This window comes from Haliaeetus albicilla, chromosome 23, assembly GCF_947461875.1.
Source record: "Haliaeetus albicilla chromosome 23, bHalAlb1.1, whole genome shotgun sequence".
Lineage (NCBI taxonomy): Eukaryota > Metazoa > Chordata > Aves > Accipitriformes > Accipitridae > Haliaeetus > Haliaeetus albicilla.
Genome location: NC_091505.1, coordinates 18,711,581 through 18,734,665, shown reverse-complemented (window position 1 = coordinate 18,734,665; position 23,085 = coordinate 18,711,581). Strand labels below are relative to the sequence as shown.

Genomic DNA, 23,085 nt, shown 5'->3' with positions numbered 1-23,085 from the left:
AAAGAAGGGACTGTAAGCAGCCAGGTTTCCAAGAATCTTTGTGGCCGTACGGGGCTTGCATGGGAACAACAGTAAGGAAAAGCCGTGACCAGTTCTCCTTCAGTTTGAGCAAACACAGCTTTTCCGTGCCGAGAGCCGGCTGATGTTGTCTTGAGCCAGCTGGATTGGCTGGAGGAGGTGCAGCTTTGGGATGTGCGGGATTCCTGCCGGCATCCTCTGCCGAGGTCCAGCCTAGCCCACCCGGAGCTCGGGTAGGGTGCGTTGCCTGCAAAGACGTGATCCAGATCCAGTCTTAATCGTTTTGTCTTCTGCTCAGAGAGCAAGAAATGGATTGATTGCCAAACCTTAGGGAGAACATAGCTGTATCTTCTACCGGCTAGCTTTATTTTTCCCAAAGCCGGAGCTAAGAGTGGGTATGTACCACTCAGGGCTGGTGAGTCCCGCTTACAGCAGGGCATCCCCCGCGCAGCCGTAGAGCAAAAAAGAGACTTTGAGCACTCGGATGGGCCTCAGTTCTGCACGAGCTGTTGCAGTTTAGGGTAAATAGCATTCCTGAGATAAGAATACAGAAGGGATGTGGTGTGGCTGTCTTTCCATGCTTATAGCCTTGCATATGGCTATTTTATAACTACGTTTTAGTGCCGTGCACCTGAGCTGGATTTTTTGATGAGTAACTGCACGTGAACTCTCCCTGTCGCACAAGATGTGCTTTATGACCAGACAGAAAATTGTCTGTTCAAACTGTTAAGTTAGTGAGGACCTGCTGTGCGACGAACAAGGAGCACTGGCTGAATGGGTAGTTTTTCCTTGAAAAATTCTGTATCAGTGTAAGAAGGGACACAGTCTACCAAAAGATGGTATTTTTCATACTACCATTGTTAGACCTTGGGTCCTAAATTAATAGCCCTGACTGCTGAAGTGTTGGAAAAAGACTGCCATTATAGTAAGGAGCATAATTAAAAGGTTGTTTTGGAAAAACAGGAAGATCCACTTCTCCGTGCAGTCTTCCCGGGTAGCTCAGGCTCCTGTCGAGAATGAGCTGGCATCGTTTGAACCTCAGCATCGGGGAAACTGAGGCTGGTGGGTCAGGCCAGCGCAGTGCTTAGAGCTCTGGCCAGCTTTGGCTATAGTATGGCTTAACGTAGTTCTCATAGGTTGTTCAATGAATTTGCTAGAACGCTGCTTGCAGAGGATGAAAAGACTTTTTTTTTTTTTTTCCCCTTAGAGAAGTGGTATAGGCACAAAGGCAGGGAGGAGCGGGTCCAGCTGCAGGGTGCTGTGGTGGGGGACGCTGGAGATTAGCAGTAAATTTAAAAGAAAAAAAAAAGGAAGGAAAAAAGGGGGGAAAAAAGAACAGAAAAAATAAGGGGGGGAGGAAGAAAAGGGAAAAAAAGGGGGAAAAAGGAAAGGTTGAAAAGGGGGGGGAAGGGAAAAAAGGGAGAAAGGGGAAAAAAGAGGGAAAAAAGGGGGGAAAAGGAAAGGAAGAAAAGGGGGGGAAGGGAAGAAAAGGGGAAAAGGGGGGTAAGGGGAAAAAGAGGGAAAAGGGGGGGAAGGGGAAAAAGGGAAAAAAGGAAAAAGGGAAAAAAGGAAAAGAAGAAAAGGGAAGAGAAGAAAAGGAGAAAAGGGGGGAAGGTGAAAAAAGAGGGGAAAAGGGGGGAGAAGGGGAAAAAGGGGAAAAAAGGAAAGGAAGAAAAAGGGGGAAAAGGGAAAAAAGGGGAAAAGGGGAGGGAAAGGGGGAAAAAGGGGAAAAAAGGAAAGGAAGAAAAGGGGGGGAAGGGAAGAAAAGGGGAAAAAAGGAAAGGAAGAAAAGGGGGGGAAGGGAAGAAAAGGGGAAAAGGGGGGGAAGGTGAAAAAAGAGGGGAAAAGGGGGAAAAAGGGGAAAAAGGGGGAAAAGGAAAGGAAGAAAAAGGGGGAAAAGGGAAAAAAGGGGAAAAGGGGAGGGAAAGGGGGAAAAAGGGGAAAAAAGGAAAGGAAGAAAAGGGGGGAAGGGAAGAAAAGGGGAAAAGGGGGGGAAGGTGAAAAAAGAGGGGAAAAGGGGGAAAAAGGGGAAAAAGGGGGAAAAGGAAAGGAAGAAAAAGGGGGAAAAGGGAAAAAAGGGGAAAAGGGGAGGGAAAGGGGGAAAAAGGGGAAAAAAGGAAAGGAAGAAAAGGGGGGAAGGGAAGAAAAGGGGGGAAGGGAAGAAAAGGGGAAAAGAGGGGAAAGGGGAAAAAGGGGGAAAAGGGGGAAAAAGGGGGGAAAAAGGAAAGGAAGAAAAGGGGGGGAAAGGGAAGAAAAGGGGGGGAAAGGGAAGAAAAGGGGGGAAGGGAAGAAAAGGGGGAAGGGAAGAAAAGGGGGGAAAAGGGAAGAAAAGGGAAAAAGGGGGGAAAGGGGAAAAAAGGGGAAAAAAGGAAAGGAAGAAAAGGGGGGGAAGGAAAAGGGGGGGAAGGGGGGAAGGGGAAAAAAGAGGGAAAAAGGGGGAAAAAAGGCCAAGAGGCCGAGGGGGGGCGGGAGGCGGCGGCGGCTGCGGGGCCGCGGCTCGGGCAGCGGGCGGCCGCCGGGGCGGCGCGGGGGGCGGGCGGGGGGCGGGCGGAGGCGGCGGCGGCGGCGGCGGCCGCTTCCCCCGGCCCCGCCTCGGCGGCCGCGCGGGCCCGGGGCGGCGGCGGCGGCGGCGAAGCGGTGCCGGCGGCGGAGCGCTGCCGCGGGGCATGGCCCTGGCCCCGGCCCCGGCCCCGGCCCCGGCCCCGGCCGGTCCCCCGCCGGGGGGCACCTCGGCCGGGGAGATGGAGCGCTACTACTGCCTGCTGCGGGCCGCCGCGCTGCTGGAGGCCGCCGCCGGTGAGTCCCGGGGGCCGGCGGACCCCGAGGGGATGGGGCGGGCGTTACAGGTGTCCGGGGACCCCGCGGGTGGCGAGGGGCTTTCCCTGGACGTCCCTCTAAGGAGGCGGGAGAGCTGGAGCCCGGCACCGGGGCGGTGGGAGCCCACAGCGGGGCTCGGGTCCTCACCGGCCGGTACCCGGCTCGGAGCGGCGGCTGCGGGCGGCGGGGCACGAATGTGAATGTGCCGGTACTCGAGCGTGTGCTGGGAAGGCAGCTGGTTGCGGGAGGGGGTGCCGAGCGCTCGGGGGTGCCCCTCGTTTCGGTGGGTTGCGAGATCGGCGGAGAACGGCCTCGGGTTTCTTTAAGGAGAAGCGGTTTCGCCCTGTGCTGCCGGCGCGTCCTTCGTGTTGTTGGAACGCGTGGGCTCCAACAGGCGTTTTGGAGGAAGGAGGTTGTTTTCGGTGAGCAGAAGGCTGTTTGCCAGTGCCGGTCCCCTTCGCAGACTCCCCACGGGTGAAACTAAAGGAGCGTTCCCTGGGAAGTTGCATCTTAGCCTGATGCCTATGGTGTGCCCTTTCCCAGTATCTGAAGTAGAAAAGCAGTGGATGTGTGTGAGGCGCGTGTCCCTGTTGGACACCCCCTCATCCCTCCCTCATTCCTTGGTCCTTAAACATCACTTAATCCCAGGCTGCGCTGGGGGTGGCACAGAGCTGTGATGATGTTGCTGTGGTTCTACGGCTGCACACCCTTAATGTGAGAAGCAAATGCAATCTGATCCCTTACCCACAGGCTGTAAGCTGCTCTTGTGCTTCAACTGTGTTTCCTTTGATGGACAATGATCTGCTCATAAACTGTTCGGAGGCCTGGCTTTTTTGTTCCTCTGTTTTCTTGTGGGGAGAAGAGGTTTTTTTGCAGAGAGGTCGTTCATAATCCAGGAGAGGTAGTGGCATTTTGGGCGACTCCATCCTCGCTAAAGGATGCCTACCTCGTCAGGAGGCGAAGGCGCTCATCAGTCCTTATTTGTTCACAGCTGGCAGAGCGCTTGGAGCCGTGCCAGGCACAAAAAACGACACACTGACCCAAAAAAAAGCTTCCAGCCTCATTCCAGTTTCCTTGACCTCTTTGCAAAGCGCAGTTTGGGGTGCGGGAGGAATTTCTCTGGGGGTAAGTCACAGGTGAGGACTTCACCAATACGTCACCTGCTTCTCAGGAGCTGCATGTGTAACGTGCTCTTCTGGGACGATGCCCACCACAACACCTTCCGCTCTGCTGTGGGCTGTGCTGCCCACCGGACCCGCGCTGACCTCTTTGTTTGCCCACACCGTGCAAATCGGGTAGGAAAATGTAGGCAGGGGTGATGGTGGTCAGTTAGCGAAGGATGCTACTTGAACAGATGTGGTTAAAAAAAAGTCTGATCCTCCCGGTTCTGGTGTCGGCGATGAAACACCCACGCTGCTTGAAGAGGAGCTGGGTGACACAGGGATGGGGACACAGATGGTGAATGTTTTCTATGAACGATGTAATGGGAACCGGGTGAAAGGAGGCAGCAGGTTTCTCGTGAGCATGAGCCCCGTCTTCCAACCAGCTCTTGGCAGATGACCTTTGTATAATGCTCATACCAAATCAAAATATCTCCACAAAGGCACCCTTGTGTCGTTCGTGTTGCAGGATCTGGACACGTGATTTGACATCTACATAGATTCTTAAAATGAGATATTGAAAAAGATACAAAGTTGAGTAAGGTTCCCCAAATCATGAGATTAAAAGAAATCAAAAGGTTTTTTTCCTCATTGCTGATTTTGAGTGTTCAGCCTGATCCGGGACCATGTTTTAACCATTTCCCTTCACTCATCAGTACTGGAAACTTGTCGGTCCGTTCTAGTAGTAGGTGATGTTTCCCCCGTATCTGCCTTGCGGTGAGATAGAAGCCTATATAAATCCCAAGCCTTTTACAGCCACTCTCATCTCTAAAATAGCTTGGGCTCCCTCGGAGAGCTGCAGTACAGGGCCAGCAGCCTCCAAAAACTCTGTGCCACTATCGGTCCAGACCCCTTTGGGTGGACCATGGAGGAGTAGTAGTCTGGGAGCAGCCAGTAGTACGTGGGACGTGCTTCCTCTCCCTACATCACATTTGCTACAACTGCAGCTTAATGGTTTATCATTCATTTACCAGGACGAAAGTGAAGCGACAGCAGGGCTGTGTGGGAGGGAAGCAACTGAAGTGTAAAATATGGTGGGGGAAAGAAAGAGCCTTCCAAAGCGCTGTCTTTGCCACTGAACTGGAGGATGCTTGGAGACATGGAGCTTCCACCGTGTGCCTGGAGATGGGGAGGTCAGAGCTCGGGTATGGTTGCTGGTCATGCTGCTGGTAGGAGCCTTTTGTTAAAGTCGGTTTTTGGTAGGTGGGACTTGCAAGGAAATCCCAGAGCCACAAACCAGGCGAGCGCCCTCAGCCTTGCCCTGCAAACGGGCAACTTCGTGCTGACTGACACATGTCACCGTGACGGTGGTCGTTTTGGCATGTGCGATGAGCACCGCTCGGGTCCCACGCTCCTCAGCTCGCTCCGCTGCCAAAGCCTCTACCATCTCATCCACCAGCTTCCCTAATGGAGTAGAATTGAAGGCCGTTGCAAAATTGGGGGCAGAGGAACAGCGAGTTGCTGTGGTGGCAGTGGCTGGATAGGGCTGCCTTGTCTTTGGAATCCCTTTTCCCCCCAGGTGATGCTAGACGTGGATTTACAGCAGGGCTGAGTCAGGAGCTCCCCGGGGCAGAGTTGTTCCCTGGGAACCCGCACTGGCTGAGCCGCCTCCGAGGTGCAATTATCCATTTGCTGCTCCGTGGGTGTCTGTCTAAGGGCTGGGTGGTGTGAGACAGTCGGCGAGCGCCAGCGATATCCTCCCCCCTCGCACTTTCCACGCCACTGACCTTCTCCTGCCTCAGGAAAGTGGTTAGCTGGATTTGGAGATGTGCTTTTGCTCAACAGGGGAATGCCAGAATTGAGCATTTCCATTTTCGATTCAGGGAAAATTGTTTTTAGTTTCCCTCGCTTTGCAGCAGAGTTTCCAGGTGATGCCATTGTGGCAACCTGGCTGTACGATTTAGTTTCCTGGCTATACGGGCTATGAAAGCAATTAAATTGTTCCAGTGACTTCAGTGAACTTAACTCCAGGTTCCTAGGCAGGTAATGGAGCCCAAGGATTTACTGCTGTTACATCTCCCAGGAGTTACTTTGTGCACAAAGCTGGAATTTGGCTTGGAAAAAACAACGCTTGCATAGTATTGCATGATGGTGGGAAAGTTGTTGATGCGTGTATGTTTTTATTTGGCTTTAGAAGTCTTCTGTGCTGAATGGGCCCTGGTTTGGAGGCTGCTGATGTTGGCTGGGAAGGTGTGTACTGGTGACAGATGCTAAACATGCCTTCCCCTGCACAGCTGGCAAATGTGCCCTGGTGCTGATGGGCAAACACCTGCAGATGCTTTCCTGAGTCTCTCATAAGGGTGGAGTGACTGGAATAGGAGAAAATTAGAAATACGTTGAAGCTCCTAAGTACTGGAAATGCAAGAAACTAGATTTTCTCAACTCCCACGCTGCGTTTGAATCTACAAGGGTGGGTGTTGAGAAACTTTTATTGCATTTCTTGCAATAGACATAAATTCATGTATAGTTGAGCTGGCTTTTATCTTTGCCAGTTTTTGCTTAGTTTGGCGTGATATGAGAAGATAGTTTTTCTGATTGGACGTGAAAACATCAGAGCATCCAGTATTTTGTTCCCTCACGTTAGCAGATTAGCCACAGCAATAACAGGAGATAACACGTGATAACACGGTTGCCATTCAGTTTACTTTTGCTTCGCCTTTTCTGAGCAAAGCTGCCACAGTTTACCAGCTGTTAAATCTAAATTGGAAGAGATTCCCCCCCGCAAAACTCCGTGGTCCCCAGCACACAAGGACACCCTGGACCTTTTAACCTCCCCTGAGCATCCTCCTCCTCGCTGGCAGCATGGCTCAGCCCCAGCTCCCAGGGACCCTTCTGCTCACTCCAGCTCCCAAAATTGTATCGGAGGATGACGTTCCCATGCATGTGGGATCCGTAGCTGGCTGCGCCTTGTCCTGCTGGCAGCCATGGCCCTGTGGTCAGCAGGAATGAGGTTTTGCCGGTTTTGTGTGTCAGTGAGTGACCGCAGCTGTGCCATGCCGGTGCCCTGGGCGCTCCTGCTCCTTTGCAGCCGGCGTTCCCCTGCCAGCAGTTGCTGGAGGGATGCCTGGGAGCCGAAGGCTCCTTCCCCTGGGCTCGCAGGCTCAGCTGCGGGGCCTGATCCAGGGTTTCTCTGCACACTCCTGGACACGGTGCCGTCCGATCCCTCTTCGGCTGTGCCGACCAGCTCCTATTGTAAGGTGATGATTCGGCTGGTCCCGTGAGGACATTCCTCCGTGGGACGGGCATGCTGCCTGATGATGGTCCACAAGCCTGGACTGTGCTGAGTTAACATTTTCTCCCTATTTCTTATCTTTTTTTTTTATTTTCACAGCAGTTTCTTTTGCATTTTTCCTCTTATCCTCAGTGTATATACATCTAAGCCTTTTGAAAAGGTCATTCTAGTTTTTCAGAAGCTTCACTTTTTTCTTTTGCTGTATGGTTTCTTAGCCAAGCACACTCCCAGGTTTGGGTGATGGGGATGTGTGTCTGCGCTGAAGCGTCGACTGCAGATAAGCCCCAGAAGGCCTCGGCGGAGAAGCACCACCACTAGGTCAGAAGCGAGGACCATCTGGTGCCGTATCCTACCTCCTACGCTGTGCCGGAGTGGGTGCTTGGGGAGAAGTAAAAGAAAGAGCTTGCGAACAGAGTGAGCCTTTCCTTAAAATATCCTCCCCAGTCTGACAATGGATAATTTAAGGAGTCCTTGAATCTGGCATGGGGACCAACCCGTCACGCCTAGCGATGGACTAACCCTCCTGGGGCTTTCCACGGCCTTTTTGAATCCCTGGGTGTTTTTGATGTGTTTCTGCCTGGCGTGACTGCCTCGGTTTCCCATCTGTGACATGAGATGATGCTCCTGGAGAAGTTTAAATCATGATTTTCGCTGGGGCACACTCACATGCAGGCAGTTACTGCGGCAATTCGGGAAGAGGGAGTCTGCGTTCGTGCCCACGTGGCTGTGGAGGCTGGTGGCCGTACTGGACCGGTGCCGGTGGCTGTCCCACACGGGGCATGGCTGTGCAGGGGATGGGTCCCTTTGAAACGGTGGCATGGTGGCTGCTGCTGTGCGTCTGTCCCGTCTGGCTCTGAAGGAGGCTTTTTCCTGCTGACCCGCCTCCGTAGCGAGCTCTCCGAGGGCCACCCGTGCATCGCTGGGCTCCTGGCAGCTCCTGGGCTGGCCCCACTGCCACCCGTAGCCTGGGGACCAGGGTGTGCTGCCAGCACCTGAGACACCAGCTCCCTCTAAATACACCCTGTCTGTCCACAGCACCCACCATCCTCCTGGGGTGCAGCCCTTCCAGTGGCTCTACCATTCCTTGCCCCCCTGTATTGTACTGATGCTTTTCCCAGGAGGCATTTGAGATGGCAGCTCAGCCACCCTGTAGAAGCGGGTTTTGCAAGTGCCTCTGCCAAAAGATTTACCGAGAGATTCGTGTCCGGCAGGTGGAGGTTTGCCATCAAGGCTATTGACAGAACTGACCGAGGAGCCACATCATCTTCCTCGGGATCAATACATCACGTCTTCCAGAAAAATAGGCATTTATAAACCTGATCTAATTGCTAATCTTTCCCTCCAAATGAAAACCTGGTTTCGACTGGCTGTAGTTACGAGCCCGGAGCTCGGGGGGATGCGGATGCTCCCGTGCAGCCCCCGGCCGCAGCGGGGTGCGAGCCGTCCCCGCGGGCAGGGGCGGACAAAGGGGCTTGCAGCAGTCAAGGGTATTGAAGCTTTTTGCCATAAATGTTTTAATGGGTCTTTTGTGTCGCTCGCTTGGCATGGGGAATGGCTGCACCACCTGGAATTACAAACTGTTGAATGTGCCAGGTTTTAGTGCAGGAGCAGAAATTGTTCTTATGCTGAGATGGCTAAAGGTGAATTTTCTCCGCGTGGTTCCTCTGGACAGCAACAGTGCCTCGTCTTTGCAACAGGTACCCCCGGCGACAAGAGCGTGTATGTGTCAGGGCAGGATGCCTGAGCAGCTGAGCGTGGTTTTGGTACGTACGAGGGTGTGTGCAGCTCAGAGTTGCTGTTAGAAACGACTAATGATTACATATACAACTTCTGCAACGTACCTGAGGTCACTTGCAAATGCAGAAGAGGACCATAGCAGTTTTTGCACTTTGCACGATCAAGTCTCTGTTTCTTTAGCAGCTGAACTTCTTGGGTGTGGAGAGAAGGAAATTTGTCTGATGCAGGGTACGCTTTACTGCAGAGTATTCCTCACATGGGGAAAAGGTCCCCGCAGTTCTAAATCTGTGGCCAGGCTGTTACCTCAGCTATAAAGGTGTAATTGCAGCGTAAGGCTGTTAACGCCCCTGTGCTCTGCAGCTTTGGATGACTTCAGTGGAACCGAGTAGAAATGTCTTTTTTTATTAGCAGGCCCCTCTGGTTTTCTGCCCTATGGATCTTTAGAAGTCCTTGGTGTGGCACCTGCGAGGCCCTGTGAGCCAGTGTGCTGCAATTTCACTTGTGGGGAAAAAAGATCCCTTGGCCTCAGGTGCCCAGGGAGGAAGCCACCGAGTCCTGGCTGGTGGACTTCACGGCCGATCCCAAGACTTTCAGTTCATTGGTGCATCCAGAAACCAGTCCCGTGGGTTGTGGAAACCTTTTCTTTGCCCAGCTGTCCAGGTTAGTCCAACACCATCCAACGGTTAGTTCAACAGGGTTTTTAATAGCCGCCCTTCGATGCCAGCTCTTGCACAACCCGTATGGACGTGGACACCTACAACGGCCTGATGGATGGGGGCTGCAGGGGGCTTTTCTGCTCCTTTCATCAGACACGCTCATGGCCCTTTGCTAACGCCGTATCCTGCTGGCGCTTGTGCCTGTTCCTGTGTGCAAATGAGGAACCGAAGCCATGGGAGACGCGATTTGCTCCCGGCTACCAAAGAGTTTAGTCTCAAAGCCGGGAAGCAGCCTCAGGACCTTGGCTGTCGGTTCCCTGCTCAGCACAGGTCCTGTAAAGAAGTTTTTGGTGAATACAGCAGGCCTTGTCGAGGAGCAAGATGTCCTATTCTCCACTACACGTTCTCTAATGAACGTGCCGTTCAGCGCAGTATCTCCATCGGCATCCTGCTGCCTGGCCAGCCACCAGCCCCTCCTGGCTCCGGTTCCCACAAACTCTGTGTAAACACCTGCTCTGCCCACACGCAGCATCGGATCCTCTTCCCGGGCAGGTACGGAGGAGGATGGAGAGGCAGGAGGGTGGATCCAGTGATGTGGAAATTGGAATCCTACTCCAGGGATAACCTCGTTGGGGAAGGCGCTGCTTGGAGATCGCGCAGGTGAGGCGCGATCCCCGGGAAGATACGGGTTGAAGCGGTGCCCGGGCAGTAACGGCAGCTCCCTGCGTGCTCCTGCCCTGCTCCTTCCCCGCAGCCAGGGACAGGCGCTTTGTCTCTGGGCACCGTGCTGTTGGGCAGGCTTTGTGTAGACCTCATGCAAGCCTGCCGTTCACAGCGGGGCAGTTTGCAGACAGGATAAAATAGCATTTTTTTTCTCTGATAACTCCGTCTTGCTTTCTGGACATGGTGTGCTGATAGGAAGAATGGCGATGTTTCTTCTTGTGTGTTGGGTTGAATCCAAAGTCTTTTGAAGTTGCTCAGTGAGAAAGCAGGGTGAGGCTCAGCCACTCTCCGGCTAGGACACACAGCAGGGCGATGGAGACTTGGGTTTGCTGCAGCAAGCTGGGGCCCTGACTGCTGCTGTCGGATGGCTTTCTGTCATTTTTCCTGGAGGAGCTCTTTGGCTTTTGCAGATAATTAAATTCCAGGGGAAACTGTTCCCCTCATCCAAAGTGAGTGCCCCAAATGATGGGCTGCAGGGTCACTCCTGAGTGTTTCGAGTGGGTATAGCAATCCAGACTGAAATAAGGGGAAAAATTGCAGGGTGGTGCATTGGTCTTTCTCCTCAGATACAGGGCTGTGTTTCTATTCTTTGCCCCAATGAATATTTAATTTTGCAACATGGAGCAACTTCAGCAGCAGAAGCTGAAAGGGCTGCCCTCTGCATCGCGCTGGGTCCACGGTTGGGGTACTCTGCTCTAAGGGATTTCTGTTCCCACTCCTGCACAAAGCAGATGAGACGGGCATGACTTACTCCTCACGCCCAGCCTAGCTTGTGCTCCATGGGCTGTTCTGGGAGGCTCGCACCGACGCTGGCCTCGGGCAGGGGTGCCTGTGGCTGCTGGAAGAAGCCCTGCTCATTGAGACTCCCCGAGCACCAGACCTTCTTGCAAACGCTGTTGGTTTACGTAGGTCCGTGTTACGGGCGTCGTTAGCCTCAAAGGAACTTCTGGAGGCAGGTGGGTCTTCTGGCGGTGGGACAACCTGAGACAGATGCTGGCTGATGACCCCAGTTAGCCCAGAAAGTCACTGGGGGAAGTGGAAATAGGCTACAAATGTGCTGATTTGCAGGCTCCCTTGACACCAAATAAATGCTGCTTCATTGGGTGTAGATGTCCAAATGGACAAGCAGCCGAGAACAAGCAGATCATGGAGAAGCTCAACGTGATCCTTTACCCTTTTCATTTGATTTACTTCAGTTTTGTTTCCTAGACTACGGCAGCAACCCTCACATGAAAAGCTGCTATTCTTCATTTACAACAAAGCCATCTCCAAATGGATTTTATAGATGCAAACAATATTTGGTCAGTGTTGTGAAGTTTAAGGCGCTATTACATCAGCTTGGCAGATGCGTTACACAGCTGCTGTCTGCAGATGCTGCGGGCCTGCAAAGTTTTGAAAAGAAAAGAAAACAATAGTTACCAAAGAGCAAAGCACTTCAGAGTTTGAGTTTTATGAGAGGAATTTGGACTCGGACTGTAGCTGTCCCCTCCCTGAATGTCACTGCAGACCTCCACCATACGTGAAAGTCCTGCTGTGCTTGAATCGCCTCGAAGGAGAAGCTCGCTAACAATAAGCATCGTTCTTACAACTGCAGTCTGCAATGGCCTTGAGATACGGTCCTATGGAGAGGACCTAGAAAAATGTTCTGGACTGTGTAAACCACATGATGGGGACAGGACAGATTCAACAGGGTTCCCTGCTGAGCCACATTAGTTTGTCTCAGAGGGGTAGGGAGCTCTGTATTTCCCCTTTGTCTTTTCCCTGCTTGGCTTCATGTGTCCTCCAAAACTCTGTGTCATGGCAACGATCTCCTCCGTAGAGGAGTCTCTGAATGTAATAATTGCAGCAGCATTTTATAAATATCCAGCTTAGAGCCTATATAAAAAATGTTACTACACTGTTCTGACAATTTATCATCCAGATGATGCTTCTTTTAGTAAGACCCTAAAGCCTGAAGTCACACCAACTGTGTGGAGTTAGCAGCGTAGTTTATAAAGTGCTCTGGGATGGTGTAACACGGGGAGGTCAGGCTTGATTTTATAACAGCACAGCTCCATTCTATAGCAGCTGATGATCACAAAGCCTCTTTTTAAGAGAAACGAGTGGACTTGCATGAAACCTTGACTTCCTCCGCCTTGTGCCAAGCGAGATGCAGGCTGGCCGTGCTGTTCATAGCCAGCGCTGGGCAGTACCCTGGGGTCTTTTCTGTACTGTCTCAAGAGTGTCCTTCAAATAGGAAATCCCCAGTTTGCTAATGAATATCAACTGAAAGCCTCGTTTGAGAGGCAGATATCTTTGGTGCCCCGCTGCCTTTCACTGCTCTTTTTCCAGAGACTAGTATTTGAGGACAGAGGTCATGCTTCTGTGCAGGATTTATAGTAACATCCAACTGGCGTGCCGCAGGCACAGCAGCACGCTTGTGAATTCAATGCCAGCACTTGATTTTTCCCTAACGTGTGCCCAGGAGGTTGAGTTCGATGGCCAATGCAGAGCGAGCGATGAGTTGGCCAAGGAGCGGCTCTGACGGGACCACAATCAGCCTGTTGTTGTGCCTCGACCTTACCAAAGGGCAGCCGTCCTGCTCCTCCGTCGCTTCTTGGATTCTCCTGCCCCTCAGGAGATGGGGAGGGTTTGTAAGGGAAATGCTCCCTGAGCCTTCACTGCCCGAAGTAAATTCCTCCCACCTAGTTTTTCCTCAAATGAGTTATTTTGGGTGCTCAACTTGGGAATGCTCGGAAGGGCCTGATTTCCTGAGGGTGCTGAGTGCCCTCTTCTGAAAATGGCATCCCTTGAGAGGCAAGAAACTCAAAGTCATAAGGGTGCTGTAGGAATCTGAGTCTCCACCTTGGTACCAAAGTCAAGGGTGAAACTTTCAGTGGAATAAAATGTTGGGGAGCGGAGTCCTTGCTGGAAACCATGACTCCCGAGCGTGGTGGGAACCCCCATCCTACCGTGCTTTGCCCCCCAAACCCAAAAATGCCAGGTCCACTTGCCGTCGTGGCCCAGCAGTACTTGCTTGGCTGGCAGGTTGTGTGGGACGGGGTTTGCCTGCGCCCACGTTTGCAGAGGGCACGGCACAGCGAGTCTTACTGCAGCCCCCCAGCACAGGTGGGATTAAAACATCAGTTGGTTTTTGCAGTTTCCAGGATGATCGTTGGGAAATTGAGAGATGTGAGAGAATAAGCACCAGGCTCTGGGGTTAGAGAATGCATTTTTGGGATGAAGTTTCTTTTCTGGAAAGCAAAGTTTGAAAATATCAGTGGAAAAATGCTACTTTTTTTCCAGCTGTGGTTGTCTCTGGCTTAGTTTAAGGCTGCAAGTTGTTAGGTCGTTCTCAGTGAGAAAACATCTTGTGAAACTTTAATTAACTGATTTTTTTTTTAACCATGCAAAGGTTAAGCCCCTTTTCCCAGCCTGTTCCCTGGACAGCTATGAATAAACCAGCATTTCCCTCCTGTATCACTGCAGAACCAGAAACAACAGCTGCATTTACTGTAAACCTGCAACGGTGTTTGCTTTTACTGTTGAGCACTTGAGTCACGTGCGGGCGTTATAGCGCAGGGCAAAACTTTGCCTGGCTTGCCGGTGGCTGCATCTTCAGGGAAAGCAGTTGGCAAGGGTAGGCAAGGTGACCTGGCTTTGGGGACAAGCTTCATCCCAACTGCAAATGCAGACAACCTGCTGAACAGCCCCACGCTTTTCTGCGCACAGCCGTGGGCTCTTGTCTTGTATTTTCAAAGACCCACATGTTCAAGATCATCTGCTTCATGTGTTGGAGCTTATTAAGTTATTAGATGTGATTTTTATCAGTATGAAACCACTGAGCTGGAAAAAAAAAATCAGTTAAGAGAAGAAACCTATTGCCACTGCTTGTCCTCAAGTTAGGTGAAGCAGTTGAATGAGAGAGAAATATTTGAAATATCTTTGCAAGACAAACTCCTTTCTTACCAAGACCAATTCTGGGGCCTGTTAAAATCAAGAATGTTTCTGTAGATGCCAGTGGGACTGAGGCTTGATCCTTAACAAACAAAAATAACATTTTTATCTACAAGAGGAGAAAACAGCAGCACATGCGTAGAAGAGCAGAGAGCAGCCTGTGGCCGGTGGGGACTGGAGGAGGCAGAGGACCCCCCACCTCGTGCACCTCTGGGCTGCAGCTCCATACAGTCAATTAAAGGCCTGAAAAATCCTTAGACAAAGTAGAAGTGACCAGAAAGCTTTTGGAAAAAAGTGAAATAGAATAAATATTGATTACGCTGGAGTGTGCTGAAGTATGCAGCCTGTGTGATGTAAAACAGCCAAAAGATTATTCCCTAGGACCAGCTCTGTAAAATAATCAGTGTTTAAAATTTGATTATCAGAAAGCACAGGACTTTAATCTGTATAGATGTGCTTTAAAACATTTATTTGCAGGAACAAGGATGTTTAATTTTTAGCTATCATTCCATTTATAGATAATCCAGAAAAATGTCTACCAGCTATAAGCTCCTCTTGTGTTTAGTCAGTCTGTTTTTTGTTTCCTTCTCCCAGGGAAAGGTAAAATTATGTATATTGTTCCGATGTGCTTCATTGCCACTGAAACGGTCAGTGTGCTAAATCTGGTATTAAAACAGCCTCTACCATTATTTAATTAAAAAGAATTCTAATAACCGAACATAAGAACAACAGCCTTTCCAGCACAGGTGGCCCTGTGCCAGATGAAAACATGGTTTCAGAAGCATATTGGCTCAAAATTAAAGACTGTAACAGTCTGAAAACCCACCCTCGTTCCCAGTGCGGCAGCCTTGGACACTGCTGTTCCCGGCGGAAACCTCAGTCCATTACATTGCCAAGGCTAGGAAGCACTGCGGGAGTTTGCAAAATAGGGGAATAAAATTGGTAACTCCAAAATATAAAAATTAAAGTTGGACAGACACTGTTGAGGGGAGAGCACTCAAACTCCCAGGCAGTGCTCCTTTAGTACATTTGATAGAATACATTTGCTGCTGACCGATGGCAATTGCCCTGTTAGAGTCATTAGAAACCTTGGTTTCTAGGAGAACCCTATATCCTTTGTTACAAAATTTCATATATAATTTAGGGAAGCTGCACTGGTTCAAGTCCCACCATTGGGTTAACGCATTGATAAAGGGGTTTGCTTTGGATTTTTGCTTCCTTTTTGACTGCTGCTTTTGCTTTTTTTCCAGAAACTGCAACACCCATCTGTGCAAAGGACATCAGTGATGATTTGATGAAAGAGTTTGCTTTTCTTTCTGGTGAGTATGGTGAACTTCTCCAGGGTCTCTCTCTCTGTGCAGTAATTAAATACTCCAGATGAACTTCTGCGCTATTTGGCAAAATGATACTCCGCACAGGATATTATCCATCAGGTAGTGTCCAGTGCCACCAGAAATGTTGTTAATAAAACATTGAGGCAGTTTGAAAGAGCATATTAGGTTTCTGTCTCGAGCCATACTGTAAAATATTCTTACCTTCAAACACTCAACGCATTAACAAGCGTTTTGCTTTGAGATGTATTTCTGTAGGTTCCAGACCAGCTTGCTGATTTGTCCTTGTATTTCTGACTTCTTTTGCTGTGCCATGTAAAGTACGCTCAGTAAATAAGGAAATATCTGGTACCTAACACGTTTGTTTCTACCACCTGTGCGCGTGTGTCGGGCTTGAAATCGGAGGCAGGATTTGGCCCATTTTTGCTACCCTGGTGATCGAAAAAAACCTCTATAATGGTGGCAGCGTGTTTTCTGACCTGACTGGTGGACCTGGGCTTTGCTGCTGGCCCTCCTCAAAAGCACGGCCAGGGAAGAATCCTTATCTTTATTCCAGGTGGCCGAGGGAAAGACAAGGCTTGGATTATCACCCTCCCCGACAACGCTCGCTTCAACGAGGTGCCCGAGGAGATCGTATCTAAAGTCTTAACATACCTAACGTCAGTCCCGAGGTATGTGGCTCCCTTCTAGCTCTTGCCTGTGATGGACAGAGGTGTTGGTCTGGGTCAGGCAGGGGATCTTCGGGGTAATGCCATGCGCGGGGGCGAGGGGAGTCTTCAGCTCTTGGAGCGAGTAAGAGGGAGAAGGCGAACGATGCAAGCCCTTATGGTGTCCAGGCGCGGTATTTAGTGTGCCACTAACTGCAGAGTAAAAAGTGGACATCACCCCTATGACTCGTCAGCCTGTGCGTATCATAAATTTAGTTTATTAAGTCTCTAATTAACAGCAAGCTTTCCTTAAGCTTTGACATGTGTCACTGTTTAAATATGCCATCCCACTGCAGAATAATATTTGGACATGTACAAATAGAGAGTCATTACTGTGGAAAAAGAGAAATATAACCAGAGGAAGAGACTAATTACAGGAACTAACCGTTTGGGGTCCCCATTACACGCGATGGCTCAGCAGTGTGCCGCAGCTCCCATTACCCGCCTGTGTCTCGGGGGTAAGCGGCTGACAGTCTGCCTGTGCCACATACAGGGCTGTACACTTAGATTAATGGCCCTCCTATTTCTTGCTGCTGAGCCTGGTGACTCAGTTACCTGGAATGCTTAATTTCCTTGAATAATGCCTGTTTTGGCCAATTTCTTCCTGCAGGGGTGAGCAGGTTGACAGCAGCTAGATGGGAGCTTTCCATCAGTGGCTGCCTTGGAAGAAGTACCCTGTGTTTAGCCACCTCTGCAGGAAAAAAAAAGAGCCTCTGGTTCCTTTTTCCTCTCTTGGGGTGGACTCTGAAGTTTCGTGGGGTCCTGGCGGACAGAGCACTGTCCCACCATGGTCCGGAGCGTGCCGTGGTGTGTGCCGGCCAGAGGGGTTTCTCCTTCGTGCTGTGCAGGCAGCCCGTGTCCGTGCATCTGCACTTCCCAGCTCTGCCCGGTTTGTCCAGGGCTTCTTATTTCATATGAGTGTAAACACCCTGGCATTAGCATGATGAGCAGCCTTGCTGTCCCTGTAGTAGGTCAAACTCAATCAGGAAACTAATGAGAGCTGTGAGCTTGCTGGTGATTCAAACATGTTCAGCATGTTATTAGTAAAACCTCTTTAATCATGGTTCTCTCCTCCTCCTACCACCATAACAGCCTGCCTCAACACCTGACCATCTCAAAAACATGTACTTTTTAACAGTTTGGAGCTGAAGAGGCTGTGGTGTTCGGGAGCAAGGAAAAGCATCACCTGGGTGAGGGTGGAAGGTGTGTGTCGGCTCTGGTACCCCTGGGTACGCGTTCCTCAGCGGCATCCCATCATGGGATCAGAGCTCAGACTTTGGGCCAGAAAGTCCCTAAAAGAGGTAAATATTTGACGTGCATGTCAGAGTTAGCTGTGGATGCATCAATGCCTCCCTGCCACATACCTATGGATGGGTATGGGCATAGCAAAACTACACACAGAGTGCCTTTCCTATGCAATCAGTAGGAAGGGCTGTGTGTTGTCCTACTGATACTAGTCTGAGGAAACCTCACGGGAGGTCAGGTTTGTAGTATTTTGGGAAGCTGAATTTCATGAAGCATTCTTCTTCTGGAAATAATTGTTAGATAAAGGAGATGGATGCTGTAAGCTACTCTTTGCTCTGCAAGGTCAGTGCATTAATAACAGAGCCAGGAGGAGGGTGAGTCTTCTAGGCAAGTTAATTTTACTTTAGGATTCCTGGGAACCATGCTGCAGGCAGGAGGCAGCTGCAGAAAGTGCTTGTATGGAAAAGTTGTACAGAAAAATAAGTAGCAGGTCCCCACCTTCCGCTCCCTGCACATCCAACTCAAAATGCACGTGGTGGGCTGCCCGCCTGCCTGCCTGCCTTCAGGCTGGCTTTGCAGAACAGCACTGTGCGATGGTGTGCTTGAAGGAGAGGCACTGGTAAGTGCGACAGATCCCAGTATGTGCAGATAGGAGACCCTGAGAGTGATAGAGCAGCACTTTATCCAGGCTTGGATTGAAGACTGCTACAGTGTAGACTTTGCAACAAATGCTGATCTTTTGTGGCCTACAAGACTTTATTTCTTCCAAGGTAAGTCAGAATTTCAGTAGAAGCTTTAAGAAAAAAAAAAAATCTATTTAAATGAGTTATGGTATATGTAAGATTGTTATTACAAAAACCTGTCCTATATTACAATTAAAGTAAAAGAAAAATAATACTGTCTTTGAAAACTAAAAAAGTCCCCGCTGTATACAGCATTGGTGCGACCTCACCTTGAGCACTGTGTGCAGTTCTGGGTCCCACAATTTATGAAGAATGTGAAGGTCCTTGAATGCATCCCAGGGAATGGTGAAAGGGCTGGAAGGAATGTCGTCTGTGGAGCGGCTGAGAACTTTGTGCTTGTCTGGCTTGGAGAAAAGGAGGCTGAGGGGCAACTGGACTGTTCTCTGCAGCTTCCTGAGGAGGGGACATGGAGAAGGAGGTGCTGAGCTCTTCTCCCTGGGATCCAGCGATAGGACGTGTGGGAATGGTGCAAAGCTGCACCAAGGGAGGTTGAGACTGGATGTTGGGAAGCATTTCTTTACTGAGGGTGGTCAAACACTGGAACAGGCTTCCCGGAGAGGTGGTTGATGCCCCAAGGCTGTCAGTGGTTAAGAGGCATTGGACAACACCCTTAACAACATGCTTTAACTTTTGGTCAGCCCTGAATTGGTCAGGCAGTTGGACTAGATGATCGTTGTATGTCCCTTGCAACTGAAATATTCTATTCTATTCTATTCTATTCTTGTTTGACTACCCAGCTTTTCGGTATTTAGACAAGCTCTGCATGTTTCAGTTAGATCGGGAAATGAAGTGCAAAGTAATTTGGAGCTGTGGCTAATAACATGGAGTAATGACATAGGGAAGGGTGCTCTTGGCTATAAATACCTCTGAATTTAAATATTAGGCAGCGGGTCCTGACAGAGTGCTCTGATCCCACCAGCCGCAAGGAGTCTCAGTCCTGTGATAAATCTCACAACTGCAGACTCCAGGATCTGATTTCAAGTCCTCCTGCAAAACATCCCAAGTCTTTATTTTTAGTCTGGTACGTCCTACAACACATACAAAATTAAGGGTAAGAAAAAAAAGTGACAAGAAGCACCCGGAGAGAAATAATCCTTGATCTGGTTATCTGTCTCCATCTTTCTGCTGCTGGATGCAAATGAACTCACCCCTTGCAGCCTTGGTGAGAAAGCATTGATTTATTTTTATTGTCAGTCTAAAAGGTACATCACAGGATTGGAAATCTGATAAACCTGCAAGGCCTGGGTTGCAAATAGTCATGGACTTGCTCCACTAGCCCCAGAATAAATTAAAAATTTCCCACAGTAGATGTCAAGGCTTTTGGACAGCTGGGAACTTTCTTCTTTGTGTCTGTAAGGGAACTGATAAAAGTAAATTGGCATGCTTAGAGGCTACTGTCTGAATATAACCTTGTCCTGAGTAAATGGCATACTTTGGCATACTTCTGTTAACTGACAATGCACTACAGTCTGGCTGCCTTTTCTAAATTACTTGGATTCTGGGTTTTTTCTTCAGGTTTTATTACGATGACAGCGGTGCTGTGTAAACGCTTTTTTTTTTTTTTTTCAATTGCAGCCTGTTGGGAAATACTGTGGGGAGTTGGGGAATTGTTTCTCATAGGACAGAGACCTACCTTTTAAAGTTTTAGGGTGTGCTGAAAAACCAAAGGGTTTTATTTTTACTTCAAACAAAAGGATCGTTTTTCCCCCCTCCCACCCACCTGGGTCATTTAACTCGTGGTGGGGCTGAACAGAGCTGACAGAAACCTGCAGAATCATCTCATGTTGCCAAAACTATTTTAGCTAAAACTGTTTTGGCCAAAAAGCAGTGCCTGATCCAGCTCGCGGTGTGTAACATTAGACTTTATCACATGCGGAAGTTCTGTGTACGACCCATGTGTAAAATACGCTATTCCTTTTCTCTGCTACGCCTCAATGGCAATGTATAAATTTGCATGAAACCTTTGCACTTTGGGTGTGGCGTTAGAGATCCATGAGATATATTTGTAGGACAGCTTGGGAGCTGGGTGCCTCTACATATCCTCAGTCGATTGTTATTATGAGCCAAAGGGAATTTTTTTTTCCCCCTCAGCACAGCTGCTAATTCCTTTTAAATATATTTGTCAAAGGTGTAGCTATCACAGACCAGAGCAGCAAGACGTGCATTGAATGAAAGCTCCTGCACTGGCTTCAAGCGTCTTTTTTTTTTTCGGTAGTGAAGTTGCCAAGTATTGTCTGCCATGTGATACTTCTGAGTAATCCACCATGTGTTTTCGCTTGCCAAACACAAGAATTACTGAAGACGGTGCTTGCGGTAGGCTGCTAGCATGGGGCCATGCCCTCTGCAGATACCTGACCCAGCTCTCGGGAGCCAGCACATGTACTGGGAGCCTCTCTACGGCACCGAGACGCCTGGATAGGGTGGCGTGGGACATGGCTATCCTGTTTCAGCATCCGCAAAATAAATATTGTAAATATTACTTAAGTATCCTGTAAATACACTCCCATCAGAGGGCTTGGTTACAAGCTGGCTTACCCTTACCCGTGTGCAAACACGATTCCAGTTTGTAATTCAGACTGCCCCGGAGTGTGTATTGTCACGGCCTGAGCCTGGCTGAGCTGTACCCAGCTGGCCTGGGAAGGCAATATTTGAATTACAGACAAATATTTGAATTACAGCCTGCGCCTTGGGTCACCTGCCAGACTGGGCATCCCCGGTACTGCTGGCTCGTTTGGTGAGACTGGGGATTTCAAAGCACCTTAAAGGGTTTGGGTGTCAAAAGGGATGTCGGGAAGCCAAGTGAACTAGAGTGTGTTGGAAAGTGCCTCCCAGCAGTCGCTGCCTCTCCAGGGGGCATCGGGAGGTGCCAGGGAAGCCCCGACAGCCCGTTTCGGCACCAGCTCCCCCTGCCAGGCTGGCATCACCCTTCCCTGGCTTGGTGTCGCCTCTCTTGCCTTGTGCCGAAACGAGCCAGGAGTCATCGCTTGGTTGCCGTAACCCAGGCGAGCGGGTTAGCAAGCTGCCTCGGAGGGAAGAGCTCGGCGGTGAGGGCAGGGATGTGCATCTTGGGGCAGTGGCTGGGGGGGGCTGCCGGCCACCCCCGAGCTGCGGTGGGTTTCAAGGGCAATCTCTTGTCTCCACCGATCTGTTGTCTCCATCTCCCAGGCAATTCAAAGGTGATGCTTAACCCTGGGCTAACAGTAAGGTGGGCTTCCCAAATTTCTTGCCGGAATCCGCTCAGGGAAATTTTTTCAAAGGAAATTTTGGCAATTGTGGGAATGTCAAAATGTGGTTTGCGTTCTCTGTTCTTGGGTTTGGGGTTTTTTGGGGAACAGAGTCACATTCCCTCAGAATGTTACCTGGTTATTGGTATTTTCTTGTCTCGTAGTCAACATGACTCTGACACCAAATTTATCCTAATCCTGGATAGAAGATTGGACACATGGACATCGGTCAAAATGACTCTCCAAAAAATAGCAGTAAGTCCTCTTTAATGTTAATTTCTTTTCATGTACTATGTCATCGTTCCCATTATGTATTGCTTTCAGAAAACACTGGGAACCAGGAGTAATGATGCTCGCGCTTTCTCTCTAGGTAGTATTTTGTTTTATGGCCCTGTAATTAATTCAGGCATAGCTCTACGCCCCATTTGAGTGCATAAATGAGCTGTTTGAGTATTAACTGATTCATTTGCTTGTTTTTGTACTTTTTCATAGTGGTTCAAATGTGTTTTGTGCCATGTTCTGTGCTTTTGATGGGTGGAGAATTTGGCTTCATATATGTTCTTTCTAGACACTGGTTATTAGTGAGACTATATTTTACCTAATTGTCAGTGACTGAAAGTGTTAGGTTCTTAAAACAGGCTTCATAAGCATTTGTATGTGGGTATGGGTGGAAAAATCTCTTTAAATGTGTATGTATGCATTCGTGTATTTTAAATATCTATTACACATGTTTCTGCGCTACACATCATTAGCACATACCCTGTCTGAACATATCTTAAAAGTAAGCTTTTTGCAACTCAGCAATGTGTTGTGTCTTAAGAAATCAGAGCGTGGTGTTACAGTAGTGCATGCAGGTGTAGAAAAGTCAGGTTTATAGATGCATGGATAGGTAGGAGCTACTTGATAAATGCTTTCCCAACCAGATTGTGCCATGTGCGTAAGTCAATGAAAATATTCTGGGTGTATTATTATTGCCTTTGTTTCTGCTTATGATTATTGAAGACTTGAAGGCATTGATCCATCTGATAGAGAATGAAGTAAACAGTATGTACTAAGAAAGCAAGCTCTTACGTGATTCTGGTTAGATCCGATAAAGTTAGATCTTTTACATTGTTTTAAGTAGTTAATATTGGTACAGCCAAACTTGGCATTAAAAATGTCTGGCTTTGATGGCATTTTGCTGGTAGGCATCTTGTAGAGGGAGGAGAGGGTTACCTTTTTGCAGTGTGCATGAGTTACTGCTGTCAGTATTTTGGGTTTTGATTTTCCTGGATGTTATAAACTGATTTTCCAAGTATGGTTAGTTACCATACCATTAGAGAAGCAGCTGCATTTAAGAAATAGTTCTTTAAAGTGATCATCGAAATTCAGGTCTGCTGCCGGCGTTTGAACAGGTGGCTAGTGCTAAGAGCATCCTTTAAGGATGATGTAGTCTCTTTGCATAGTTTGGAACTTTCAAATGTGAAAAAATCCTGTCCTAATTTGTAGGTTCTACAGAAGTGTCATTCATTTTGTGTTTAATAAGAAAATTTAATCATTGTGTGACCTTTGAGCAT

General features: G+C 49.3%; 1 protein-coding gene across 2 annotated transcripts in view; it reads left to right on the top strand.

Annotated features, from left to right (window-relative positions):
- The first annotated feature begins 2,627 nt into the window (after positions 1–2,627).
- The window catches only part of MCF2 (MCF.2 cell line derived transforming sequence), a 60,606-nt gene continuing 40,148 nt past the window's right edge, over positions 2,628–23,085 (top strand). For both annotated transcript variants that reach the window (XM_069811475.1, XM_069811474.1), the window contains exons 1-4: positions 2,628–2,814; positions 15,530–15,598; positions 16,167–16,281; positions 21,694–21,784. In XM_069811475.1, the coding sequence (XP_069667576.1) occupies positions 2,685–2,814; positions 15,530–15,598; positions 16,167–16,281; positions 21,694–21,784 (405 nt within the window). In that variant the 5' untranslated portion in view covers positions 2,628–2,684. The remainder of the gene's footprint in view (positions 2,815–15,529; positions 15,599–16,166; positions 16,282–21,693; positions 21,785–23,085) is intronic.